This window comes from Prosopis cineraria, unplaced genomic scaffold (assembly GCF_029017545.1).
Source record: "Prosopis cineraria cultivar Desert tree isolate PC_DT_omini unplaced genomic scaffold, ASM2901754v1 PC8, whole genome shotgun sequence".
NCBI lineage: Eukaryota > Viridiplantae > Streptophyta > Magnoliopsida > Fabales > Fabaceae > Prosopis > Prosopis cineraria.
The window spans coordinates 7,479,029-7,492,970 of record NW_026555339.1 but is presented as its reverse complement, the minus strand read 5'-3'; the positions used below and the strand labels follow the sequence as shown (position 1 = coordinate 7,492,970).

Here is a 13,942-nt window from a genome sequence, read left to right as displayed (position 1 = left end):
CAATGTACGGCATTAGGCACCGTTAGGAATGCTTCCTCCGTAGATTCGGAATCTGATTATCATAACGTGGGCGTGAAGGATTGATTATTGAGTGAAGGCCACACATGCCCTGCATGGTCGCCCATTTGAATCCAAAACGACACGAGATAAGAAAACGCAGCCCCTGCTGGTTGTCGTCCTGATGTTCGACTGAGAGAAAGAGAGACGCATTGAACCGACAAGTCACTTCCACTGTTCCACCTGTTTGGTGGGCCCCACAACGTGGCAGATTCCACTTTATGGTTTTCTGGTGCACACATCACGAGAAAGTGAGGACGCAAGGAGGACCACTGGGTTGACGTCGTGGGCCACTCTTCGGGTCGGGTCTAGCCCGTACAAGATATTTTTTTGGCTGGTCTTGAGAAATTTCATGTGGCCAGCTGAGGGAGGTTCTCTTTTTTTTTTTTCCTTCACTTTCCAAATTTTGATTATTTATTAATTTTACAATGAAAAAATTATTTAATAAAATGATGTGTCAACCTCTAAGTTTACGTATACATAACGTCCTATCCTTCATACAAATAATTAATTTAAAAGATTAATAATATTTTATATGTGTCTGTTTTTTAATTAAAAAGAGAAGCCTGCCGCGTTTGCTCTAATGCACGTATTTCAGACTTGCTTGCAAAATTGAAATGGCCGCCTCCTATGTAAATATAATATTATCTCCTCTCCTATCTTGTTTCCCTGGATTTAAAAAATCCCCGAATAGAGGTGGAGGATTTTAGGTTTTGGTTGAATCATACTCCCTCCATTTAAAAATATAAAATATTTTTTAAAAATTATATATTTAGAAATATAGAATATTTTTAAATCTTTTTAGGTATAATCATTATTTTTTTAAAAAATACTACTATTGATAATAACTTTATATTTATTATAGAATATTTTATAAGGATAAATATAAAAAGATATGATTAGTTGAAAAGTAAGTAATTATTTTATTAGAGATGAGATTCCGTTAAAAATACCTTACATTTTTTAACAGAGGAGTAATATTTAATTAATTTATATTTTGAATAATATGAGAAAATAAAAACAAAGACACACAAACCTTTAGGACCGGACTGCCAGTTAGAAAAAATGAAATTAAATAAATTAAAAATACAGATAAAAATTAAAAATACTATGATCAAGATAAAAAAAAATTAGTTGTTAAGATTGGGAGTTATGATTTGTAAGATTTGTTGTGAGCGGTGATTTTCACATTTGAATTATGTGATATTGACTTTTTTCTTGTTTATTAAGGGAAATTGGATAATTTTGTTCACTTTTATTCCTTTGTTCAGTCTATTATTCCACTCTAGCATTAAAAAAAACTAGGAAAATGAGATAGAATCCAAGAAAATTAGTTTTAAATAAAAAAAATAGTAAAATTAGTTGTAATTATCAAACTTCAGTTATAAATATTAGAATTAGAAGTTAAGAAAATTAATTGTAAATATGTTGTAAATTGTACTCCCTCTATTTTTATATATAAGAGAAAATAACTGTATTACACAATTTAAAAAAGTTGGTTAATCATAATAATCATGTTTGAAAATAAAAAAATTATATTAAAATGCCCCATGTTAATTAACATAAGTATGCGTTAATTATTTCTCGTTAATGTAAATTATGAGAAATAATTTAAAAAACTTATAATAAATACTTATTGAAATATGTAATTTTATTTATATTAAAAAATAAGTAAAAAGTGATAGTTTTTCTTACAAATAAAAATAAAATAGTATAAATTCTCTAAATTTTGGAAGCTTCCATATAAATCTCGAAAGTTTTAATCGGTCAAATTCGGGCTCTTATCAAGGTTAGGTTGGTCCCTGGGACAACCTACCAAAAATTAATATGGATTATGCATTTTAGGAAAACTTAAGAACTGCTGTTGTTGCTTTTGTTATTAGGGATTGCAAAGGAAGGATGGTGGATGGTGCGTCTGATTTGTGTGCCGTCTCCTCTGCTCTTGAAGCAAAATTTTTAGCTATGGTTACGCAATGAATTTTGTTGTTCATGAGGATTTACAATATGTTTGTTTTGAATTTGACTCCAAACTTTTGATCAATTATTTAAATTCAAGTTCGGCTCCTAACAATTGAAAATGCTTCTATTCTTTTGAGAATATTCTCTTTAAGAGGAATTTTTTTAATGTCCTACTTGTTTGCTTGGGTTCCCAAATAAGCTAACATGGTGGCATAATATATTGCTAAAGCTTCGCTTAAGGAATTGTGTCCTACAAATTGGGTTGTGCGGCCTCCAATTCCTTTACTTAATCTAGTAGGGGGGCACTGTCCTTCCCTTAGAGATTGTGGTTGGCTTTTCTTTTTGTTTGTTTTTAGTTTCTGCAAGACTATTTTATGCTTAATATCCTTGTGATGGCCCAAAAAACAAAATCCTAAAAGTTTTAAAATTAGAAAAATAATTGCCAAAAAGTTGTTGGAAAAATGGAAACCTCAGTTGTAAACTTGTAAATCGCATGAGCTTTGTTGGAAATGGTTTAGAATTCATTTCAGACACTTGACAGGTTAGCCAATTGATTTTCATTTTGTTGCTACCAGGTTTGCTGAATTTACAATTGAGCTTTGAGATTTATAACACATCTACAAGTTACTCCTTCCATAACTATCATTCAATAAGTTAATTAATTAACTTTAAAATTACATATTTCTATATTTTTCTTTATATAATGGGGTGTTTCAGTTAAAAAAACTTATTAATTGCACCCATTAATCAATATTATTTTTTAAAAATCTCATTAATTATATTTTGAAAGATTTAAAATGACTTATAGATGGAGTATAATTTACTAGGATAGTGAAATTTTTTGCCTTCAATCTTGCTTCAATTGTTGACTTGATCCATAAAATTTAATCATTATCACTTAAATCCTCAATATCCTATAATCATATATAATTAATTATTATGGTTGGAAGAAAAATGCTAAAGTACTCCCTCCATTTTTAATTGTTAGAAAAACTATCAGTTTTGACTTATTCTATCTAGTTTTATTTATAAATCACTTCAAGCATATTTTATCAAAATCAAGGAAATCCTTAAACCTGATTAACTTTATTTTAGAATTTAACTAGTTTTCACCTTTATTCCTAATAAATATTCTTAAATTTAATTACTGATATTTTTATTTAAAGCATTTAATAAGGATAAAAATATATATATAAGCATTAAAAATTGGCAAGTGTTCTATAAAAATGATCAATTTTTTCTCTCTACTTTATAAATAGGATCAGAGAAGTATATTTTTTTATAAGCAAAAGCACTTATTCCAATAAGTATTTATTACACATTTTTTAAATCACCCTTCATAATTATATTAACGAGAAATAATTAATTTATACTTATATTAATTAACATAGGGCATTATAGGGCATTTTAGTCCACTTTTTTATTTCTAAATATAATTATTATAGTTATTAACTTTCTTAAATTGTGTAATATAATTTTTTCTCTTAAATATAGAAATAGAAGGAGTATACCTTTGATCCTCTTACTTTATATAACATTTCAATGTAATTTTTTATTTTTGTAAATATATTTTTAATCCTTTAACTCACCGTTAGTTTTAAGTGATTATTTTGTATATTAATTGTTGTTATTTTCAAAAATTAAAATTGACATGTAAATATTTAAAAATATTTTATTAATATTTATAAATTGAATATAAAAAAATTTGAGATGGGATGAATAATGTTAAAATTAAATGACTGAAAAAATTATAAAATTAAGGGATCAAAATAAAATTTTATAGAAATTTAAATAATTATGGAAACACTTGCTCCCTCCATCCCTATATAGAAGACATTTTTTAGAAGCTTATTTTATCTCTAAATATAAGGAAGTGATAGTGATATTTTTTAGTAATTAGATAATTTTTCCCTTGTCTTAAAAAATAAAATAAATAATTAATTATATATTTTTCCTACCATTATCATGATATTGATTATGATATTATTAGGGTAAAAACTAGAAAATTATTATGTTTTTATGTGAGTTCAAATAAATAACAAACTTTTATTGATATGCAAAATTCGGTTAAAAATACCTTATACTCCATCTATCTCAAATTATAGGACACTCTTGAAGGAGTTTTTCCATCATAGAATATAAAACACTTTGGGTAGATTAAGATTTTATTAAATACACTAATTTTAATATTATATTTTCTTTTCCTATAATTAATTTACGTCCTTTTTCTTTTTAATATATTAAATAATAAGTATTTTTAAAAATTTATATTTTTATTTTAAAAAGATAAAATTATTAAGTGTATTTAATAATATTTATTAATATATAAAATTTTATTTAAAAATACCTTATAATTTAAGACGAATAAAGTATATATAGAGACAAAGGGAGTAAGATTTTACCCAAAAAAAAAACACTGTTAGTTTCTTCTGTTTGCCAAAAAAAAAAATATTGTTAGAATTGTGCAAAACGAGACCGTTATCTGAGGGCATCATCACTGCCTCTAATCATCGTAAGTTGCTTATTTCATCATCATCAGGCGTCTTTTTATGATTTTATCTAGTAAGTTTTTTCAGCTGTGTTAAACATTCTTCCAGCGAATTTATTTTGATTCTACCCAGTTTATTTTATAAATAATAAATAATTGTATTAAAAAAATCTAGTAAGTTTTTCATCATGGTTCATCTCTAACTTCGTGGTTCCACCATCTTCAAAGTCAAGAAAAACTCGACAAACCAAATAGAATTTTATTAGCAGCCAAATGTTCTATTTCATATATTTATTTAAAACTAATATTTTATTTTATTTTTTTACAAGTGATCTGTGAGGATATACAATTTACAAAACTGTTGCGATTTGTATTAATTTATTTACAATCAATATTTTGAGTTAAAAATTTATAGTCGAAATATATTATCGAATTTGCTCCTCCGTTTGTTTTTTTTTTTTTAACTTCTAACCTTATTAGTGGTACCTCATTTCAAAAATTTATGACATTTCACTGTCAAATTTTTTTATTTGAATTAAAGATAATTTTTGTCCTTGAATTTTTTATCAAGAAGTACAGAGCACTTTGTATTGATAACCAAAGCAATATTCTTCCAAAACTATTTTTTATAGAGCAATTTTTGCCTACATAGATTACATGTGGGCCTTGTTGATCATGTGACTTGCCCTGGTTTATCTTTTAAACTTTTTTTTTTAAGAGTATTAGGTATCTTAAAATCTTATTAAAATAAAATTTAGTAAATATTTATTTTATTAAAATCTTTCCAAACATTAAAGTAAATTAATAAAAATGGAGGAAGTGAACCTTGTATTAAAAATAGATGTAATGAACCTTCAAATTAATGAACAATTAAATTTTTTTTTAATAATAAATTTAACAATACTTTAAGGAGTCTAGCGATCTTGAAAAAAGTTTAGAAACAAATTAGACACTTTGACCCTACAACAACAGGCTAGGTTACGTGGTCAATGGGCCCCACATGTATTTCATATAGGAAGATAATGATGACGTGGACAAAATAGCTCATCAAAAAATGATTTAAGAGAAACATTATCCTAAGGGAGAATTACAGTTAAGTCCTAGCGAGAACAATTAATTCAATTAGGTCTCAAACAATTGGAGAGTGTGAAAAAAGTCCCTTGATCTTTAGGGGTAAGATATTAGGCCTAACCGCTCCATGAATTTGCAAATGTGGCTCCCAAAATTACAATCTTATTATGTATTTGCAATTTGTTTTCTAACTTTTAATAGAGAACACATATTTATTTTTAATGTTAAAAAATATTAAGTCTATTAGATTCAGATATTTACAAGTTTAGTTCTCAATTTTATAAATTTATTATGGTGCATTTGCAACTTATTTTTTATATTTTAACATTAAACACAAATGTTTGTATTTAATATTGAAAAATATTAAAATTAATAGTTTCAAGAATTTATAGAAAACCTTACTTCCTCAGTATTGTGCATATCTTTAATGTATTGCTGTTGTTCTTTGATACCCTCTTAAGAACCAGCATTTTGTGATTCTGTACGAACCAACTTGAACTATTGAGTTTGATATCATTACAAGCTATTTTATCTCCAATTTTTCAATATGTATAAATGAGATAATATTGTCAAAAAAATGGATGTGGCAAAATATGGGTGGGCTTATTAATAAAATAAATAGATCTTCCATTTTGTTATTGCCTATTAATTATTCTTTAACTTTGTTAAAATTTTAAAAAATAAGTAATAAAATAAAATTAAAAAAATTAAAAGCTAAACTTACAATTCTTTAAAATTGTTAAGGCTCATTTGGTCATTTAACTTTTAAAATTAAAGAAAGATTTTTTGAAATTTTAAGAAGTTCATTTCAGAAGTCTTTTCAAAAAAATTTTGAAAGTCCCTTTTCTTAACCTTACAGGGAAGCTTTTGAAACGTGACCTCTCTTTATTTTATAACACCTATGATTTTTACACAAAAAGAAGCTACATGCAAATCTTTGATAAATTGAATTAATAATAGCTTAGTTCCCAACAAAATTTTTTTAAAATTAAATTGTAACAAGACATTACATAGACTAAACAATTAATTATGTTAATTTTTAATATTGATACTATTGAATTATTTATATAATCTTTGTTCAATATGTCAAATTTTATATTTTTATCCTTATTATTTAATATATCAAATTTTATGTTATTTAAAATTTTTATTACATAGTATATTTTTCAAACATTTCTAACATGAGTCATTTGTATAACATAAATTATAAATCGCAAGAGTCAATGTGCTTTTTAACAATTATACATTAAAAATCACTTTTTATAATACATAATTCAAGCAATTTTTTGTTTACCAATTGACTTTTAAAAAATATACTTAATATAAATTTTATTACAACAATTAATTTTTATTAAAATAACTTTTGTTAAATAATTTTTTAACAAACTGACTTTTAGCCAACAAAAAAACAAATATGCATTTAATATTTTACCACAAAAAGATCAAGAAATTTTGTTAACACTTTAAAATTAATTAAAATTTAATTTTAATTAATTAAAATGTACTCCCTTTATTAAAAAATATAAAATATTTTTAATAAAATTTCACCCCTAAATAAAAGTAGTTACTCACTTTTAAGTTAACTTCATCTTTTCATATTTACTCCTATTAAGTAACCAACAACTATAATATATATAAAGTCATTTATGAATAAGGATATTTTTTTAAAAAATAATGATTATATCTTAAAAAATTAAAAATATCTTATATTTTTTAACACTCAATTTTTTAAAAAATATTTTAAGTTTTTGATGTGTCATTCTTCCTTTTTAAGTCTTTATTATGTGCTTCCTGTGCTATTATTCTAACAAACAAGTAGTATATGACAAAAGAGGCATCTTCCTCAAATTTATTGAGAGAAATATGACTTTGTCTATTTTAGCAAATATTCCACGCGTCCGTTCAAAAAAATAAAAAATAAAAAAGTCCAGGGATCTAGAGGAAATCTCGGGGAAAGAAACCAGCAGAAAGATTCGAATCCATTGGGTATATTTTACCTTTTTAATTACGTCATAAAGATACTTTTTTGGCCAACATGTCATAATGACACTGACTAAATTAATTTAAAAACACTCGATCTTGGAAATCGCACTAAATAATGAAATTGCTTTTTTGTTTTGGGGAGAGAATACATTCAGTGATTCAGGCATAGCAAAAGTGAATTATTATCGTCAAGGAACCAAAGCATTTTGAAATTAATTAATTATTCTGAATAACCAGTTGGTCCTACACTTTATCTCATAATATTTTAACTATTTTAATTTGCTGGCCCTAAAGATAATATATTTTTTAGAAGGGAAAAATTATAGTTTAGTCTTGAAAGAGAAAATGAATCATGCATGGGTGCGCGGTAAAGTTTTCTAAAATATATGATAGTTAAATTCTTAATTAACTCTTGGTTTATAATTACGCCATTATTGTTGTTATCTAATTTATATTGCTGACCAAATTAGCTATGATCTTAATTTTTTTAAATTTTTACATATGTCCAATCATGCACTTAAATATAACAAAACTAATCTTTAACTTATTCAAAAAATCTTCATTAATTACTTAATAAAATAAGGGTGTAATTGAAAAATATATATAACACTTATCCAATACTTTATATTTTAGATTAAGAAAATTTTTTATAAAATAACTTATATTATGATTTGGAGGGAGTAAAATTTATATGTGTGATTGCCTGAATTAATATTTATAACTTATTTTTTAAAAATTTTAATAAAAATTTAACTACTATTAATTCTCTCTTTTTAAAAATATATTGTGACCCTTTGAAAGTGTCCAAATTAAAATATTTCTTTTTAGTTTATAAGACAATTTTAAAATTGATTCAACGACTTAAATTATACAGCAATTTGACAAAAATATTTATAAATTATTTTTTAAAATTTTTATAAACATATAGCTGCTATTAATTCCTCTTTTTAAAAGTGTACCGTGACCCTTTGTGAGTGTCAGAGTTAAAATACTCCCTCTTAGTTTATAAAACAATTTTAAAAATGATTTGGAGGCTTAAAATATAAGACAATTTGACAAAAATTATTTATAACTTATTTTTTAAATTTTTTATAAAAATTTAACTACTATTAATTCTCTATTTTTAAAAATGTATTGTGACCCTTTGTAAGTGTTGCAATAAAAATACTCCTTCTTAGTTTATAAAACAGTTTAAAATATGATTCAGTAACCTAAAATATAAGACAATTTAAAAAAAATAATATATCAAATATATTTTTTCAACGTTATCATTATTTTCTTATCATATTATCTTTTTTAATGTTATTAAATGAATATAATTTTTAAAAATTTATATTTTTTTAACAAATATGGTTATAAAATGTATATAATGAACTTTACTAATAGGTATAATTTTATATAAAATTATCTTATTTGGCCAAAAATTAAAAATTACCTTATAAATTAAGATAGTAAGAGTATCATGTATTCCTTCCAATCTCATTTATAAGTTACATTTTAAAAAATTTATTTGGTTCTATTTATAAGTTATGGTGTAACTTTTTAAGTAATATTTGAAATATATTTTCAAAGTTACCTGTCATGAAAGAGAAAAAATAATATGGTATTAATTTTTAAATTTGTTATATTAGGACATACTTCCTCTATCCCTATATAAAAGATATTTTTAATCGAATCACGCAAAATCAATAAAAGTTGGTTATGTAGTTAAAAACACAATAACATTTTAATTTATCCCTAATTATTATAAATAAAAATAAATTTATTTTTTAAAGTAAATTAATGAAAATATTTATCTTTTTCTCTTTTTAATTTAATAAGGGTATAATGGTTTATTTCTTTAAAAATATGCTAATAATATCTTATATTTAAGGATAAAAAAATTATAACCTCTTATATATAGAGATAAAGAGAGCATTTGAAATTATATATATTTTTATTTTTTATATTTTTATATTAATATTAATAAAGTTAATAAATATAATTTATAAAAAAGAATCGAAGGAGTAATAAAAAATAAAGGGAGGGATTGTTATTTAATTTAGGATAAAAGAGCAAAAATACCTATAAAGTAGTCAGCCACGAGCACCCAATATCCTAAAGTGATGAAAAAGGTAAAAATACTCATGACGTTATATGAATGGGTGTAAAAGTAATTAGACCGTTAACTTTGACTTAACATCGCTAACTTTGACCTTTAAATGCTGACTGTGCATGCCATGTGACAGTCTTTGCTGATATGGACTAAAAAAATGGCAAAAATACCCATGAAGTCATTGGCTAGGGGCATAAATATCCATAATGTTATCAAAGTTGGTGTAAAATTGACCAATCTATTCAATCTCTTAAATGTAGACTGTTTAACTGACATCTAAGTAAAAGTTGACTATTTTTTTCACCAATGTAAATAAAAAATATTTCTAGATGAAATTCTCTAAAAGTTAATCGATTATTATATAAATATCATGTGAAAAAATATCATTTTGACTGAATATCAAATTAAATTGCTTGTTTCTTTGCAACGGTGGTGAAAATCATTTGAAAATTTTGAATTTATCGTGAATGAAATTACTTAAGATTGTGAAAATGTTTTTAAGCTATATGTGCTCACTCTCAATCTTTAATGTTGAACAACCTATCTTACTATATTAAATCTTAGGTTTTACAGACAAGAAAAATGAGTGGAAAAGGAAAAATGAAGGGGCAAAATACGTGGTGATGGAAAGAAATCATATGGCATTGATTTTGACGGATTGGTCACTATTGCACCTACTAAAGTAACATTATAGGTACTCATACAATGATCAATCAATATTTGTAAAAATTCATCTTGGAATATTTTTTGTTTACATCAGCAAAAAAGTAGTTAATTTTTACTTAAGTGTCAGTTAAACGGTTAATATTTAAGAGATTGGATGGATTAATCACTTTTGCACCAACTCTGATAACATTATAGATATTTTTGCCCCTGGCCAAGTGGCCAATGACTTCGTGGGTATTTTTACCCATTTTTTAATTCACGTCAGCAAAGACTGATACGTGACATGCACAGTCAGCATTTAACGGTTAAAGTTAATGATGTTAGATTAAAATTAACGATATGATTATTTTTACACCTATTAATATAATATTATAAATATTTTTATTTTTTTCGTCATTTTAAATTATTGGGTGCTTGGATTGATCATTTTGTAATTATTTTTGCTTTTTTACCTTCTAATTTATTGGACATTATTTTCTCCTTTCACGCCCCTTTCCTCGCGGCTTCGCTAGCCGACAAAGCATATCCATGATCCACCCGCAAAGCGTCCCTGTGGTCCTCCTTCCGGTGACTGGTCGGATTCAACGGCCGTACCGTCACGAGGAATCTGAACCCACCAAACCCCAGTGACCTCGAAAGTTTGAATGTTATTATTTGTCAGTTGAATCTTGAAAACGGACCGGTTTGGGTCTCGCCCAACCCAACCAACCAACGCGAACCGATTTTGGTCTCGAGGCACAGCCACAAGTCCCCAACCACGTCAACAAACCCGCCTTTCTTATCTGTCTATAAAAACAAGCCTTCCTCTTCCTCTCATTCTGCAGCATCATCAATCCAACCCATATCGCATTCTCTCTCTCTTTCTCTGTGCATCTACCCTGCCTTTTCTCTCTTGGATTTCCCTTCTGGTTCTGCGTCTCGGACTCTGATAGGGAGGCCTTGTATCACCGGAGAAAGTCGCACCTTGCCTCGTGTTTAGTTGCTCGGCGGTCATCAGAATAGGAGAGAAATCGAGAGAGATTATTCAGGGGGATAAAACCCAGTGTTGACGCGTTGTAGACATCACGGCTATTCTTAGAGGTTCTCGGCTTCTCATTCATGTCCGTTCTGTACGACGGAAGGGTTGCGTAATCGTGACCAACCCTTCGCCGCACGGCGGGCGCGGTGCATTGCCTTCCGAAGGCGGCAGCCCTTCTGACCTCCTCTTCCTCGCTGGTGGTGGTGCTTCTTTCTCTTTCTCTTCGTCAGTAGTAGTTAATTAGTTTAGGTCTTTAGTAGTACTGAAGATTCCTAAGGTAAGTTAGTAAAAAGCAATAAGATCTCGTTGAAGGCTTCTGGTTGTCGTCGAGTTTGGTTTGTTTGGTTTTAATTTGACTGAAGAAAAGACCAAAGATGTTGAGAATTAAGAGGGTTCCCACCGTAGTTTCAAATTATCAGAAAGAGGAGGCCGGAGAGGCTGCTGGCCGTGTAGGGGGTTGCGGTCGTAATTGCCTCAAAGAATGTTGCGTTCAAGGTATAAGTCAAAATTCTCTGTACTTCAATTGTGAGTTAAATTTGAGCTTATTGATAATCATGCATATGATTTTCATATGGGTTTTGGGCTCATTTGGGGTTTTTTTTGGAACAGAGGCCAAACTTCCTTTATATGCATTCAAAAGGATTCACAAGTTTAACGGAAAGGACTTGTCTGAACCTGAATGCAGGGAGCCCCCAGTGGCTTTTCTTGACTCGCTTATTCTAGGAGAGGTAATTGTAAATGTGGATGAGGAAGAATTGAAGATCAATTACCATATTATGTTCCTTTGCACTATTTGTATTATCGTGTTGTGTGAAGTTGTTTACCATTTCATGGTAGTGGGAAGATCGGTCGCAGAGAGGGCTTTTTCGCTATGACGTTACTGCTTGTGAAACCAAGGTCTGATTCTGATTGTATTGTTTCTAATTGTTTTTTCATAGATGAGTATGTAGGACTTGAATCCATACTGATGTAATAATTTTGGAATAGGTGATTCCGGGGGAGTGTGGTTTCATTGCCCAGCTGAATGAGGGTCGTCACCTCAAGAAGCGACCCACTGAGTTCCGAGTTGACAAGGTGCTCCAGCCGTTTGATGGAAATAAGTTCAATTTCACTAAAGTTGGGCAAGAAGAGATTCTGTTTCAGTTTGAACCCAGTGATGGTGGTGAAGTTCAGTTCTTTCCTAATGCTCCAATTGACGTTGAGAATTCTCCCAGTCTTGTTGCCATCAATGTATGTTTCTTAGCTGTTGTTTCAGATTCTTGTTCTTGGGGGTTAATTTTGAATTAACATCTCATGGAATTCTGTTCATTTATTTCTCTCTTAACAGGTCAGTCCTATTGAGTATGGGCATGTGCTGCTGATTCCTCGAATTTTTGAGTGCTTGCCTCAAAGGATTGATCGGGAAAGCTTCTTTCTTGCACTTCACATGGCAGTAGAAGCTGGGAATCCATATTTCCGTTTGGGTTACAACAGCTTGGGTGCATTTGCAACTATCAACCACCTTCATTTCCAGGTACTGGTTGCTGAAGAACTTGACATAATTTCTCAACATTCTTGTAAATTATTGTATTGCTTATCGAGTGTTTGGCCCTCAATCAAATTGCAATTTTGATGGTTTTGACATGACCAGGCTTACTATTTGGCTATGCCTTTTCCCATTGAGAAGGCTCCCTCCAAGAAAATAGCCACTTTAAATGGTGGTGTCAAGATATCCGGATTGCTAGGTTATCCGGTCAGAGGCCTTCTCTTTGAGGGCGGTGATACTCTGGAAGATCTGTCAAATGCTGTTTCAGATGCCTGCATCTGCCTTCAAGACAACAACATACCTTACAATGTTCTTATTTCTGATTGTGGAAGGCTAATCTTTGTCCTGCCACAGGTGAAACTTTATCTTAAATGTTGAGAAAGCAGGAATTGAAACCTTACAGCCTTACAAACACTTACTTTGCTTGCAACCACATTCATCAGCTGCATCAGCTCACATAGTTTGTCTTCTAAATGAACAGTGCTATGCAGAGAAGCAAGCTCTTGGAGAAGTGAGTGCAGAGCTGCTCGACACCCAGGTAAATCCGGCTGTATGGGAGATTAGTGGTCATATGGTGTTGAAGAGGAAGACCGACTATGATGAGGCGTCAGAAGCCAAGGCTTGGAGGCTTCTTGCAGAGGTCTCCCTCTCAGAAGAGAGGTTTCAAGAAGTTATCGCCCTCATCTTTGAAGCCATTGTTGCCACTGTTGAGCTGGAAGCCAATTCTGAATCTCCGGAGGAAGTCAAGGCAGCAAACTCACGCCGCTGCCCATCCATGGCGGCCGGCTCACAAGAATGTCTTGTACTCCAGTAAACAAGGCTCTGATGAACACTTTCACTGTGATTCTGTTGTAAAATTAGCTACTTTATGCTTCAGATTAAGTCAGTACCCCCTTCATGTTTCGCTTATTTAGTTGTAAACTGAGTTTGCTTTGTAGTGCTGTGTGTGTGTATCTTGTGATCATTGGCACTGTTATGCTTGGCTATGCTTCAATGTCTCTGAAGAACAATTGTGTAATAACTGGTGCCGTAAGCACTTGGTAATGTTAAATGATTGTGTGTATGATTATGCTTTTTTAA

General features: G+C 29.1%; 1 protein-coding gene across 1 annotated transcript; it reads left to right on the top strand.

Annotated features, from left to right (window-relative positions):
* The first annotated feature begins 11,135 nt into the window (after positions 1-11,135).
* On the top strand, positions 11,136-13,942 carry LOC129317055 (GDP-L-galactose phosphorylase 1-like). The gene is made up of 7 exons (XM_054961384.1): positions 11,136-11,832; positions 11,947-12,065; positions 12,175-12,234; positions 12,325-12,567; positions 12,665-12,850; positions 12,968-13,216; positions 13,344-13,942. The coding sequence occupies exons 1-7, from the start codon at positions 11,712-11,714 to the stop codon at positions 13,674-13,676; spliced, it is 1,311 nt and encodes a 436-aa protein (XP_054817359.1). The 5' UTR covers positions 11,136-11,711; the 3' UTR covers positions 13,677-13,942.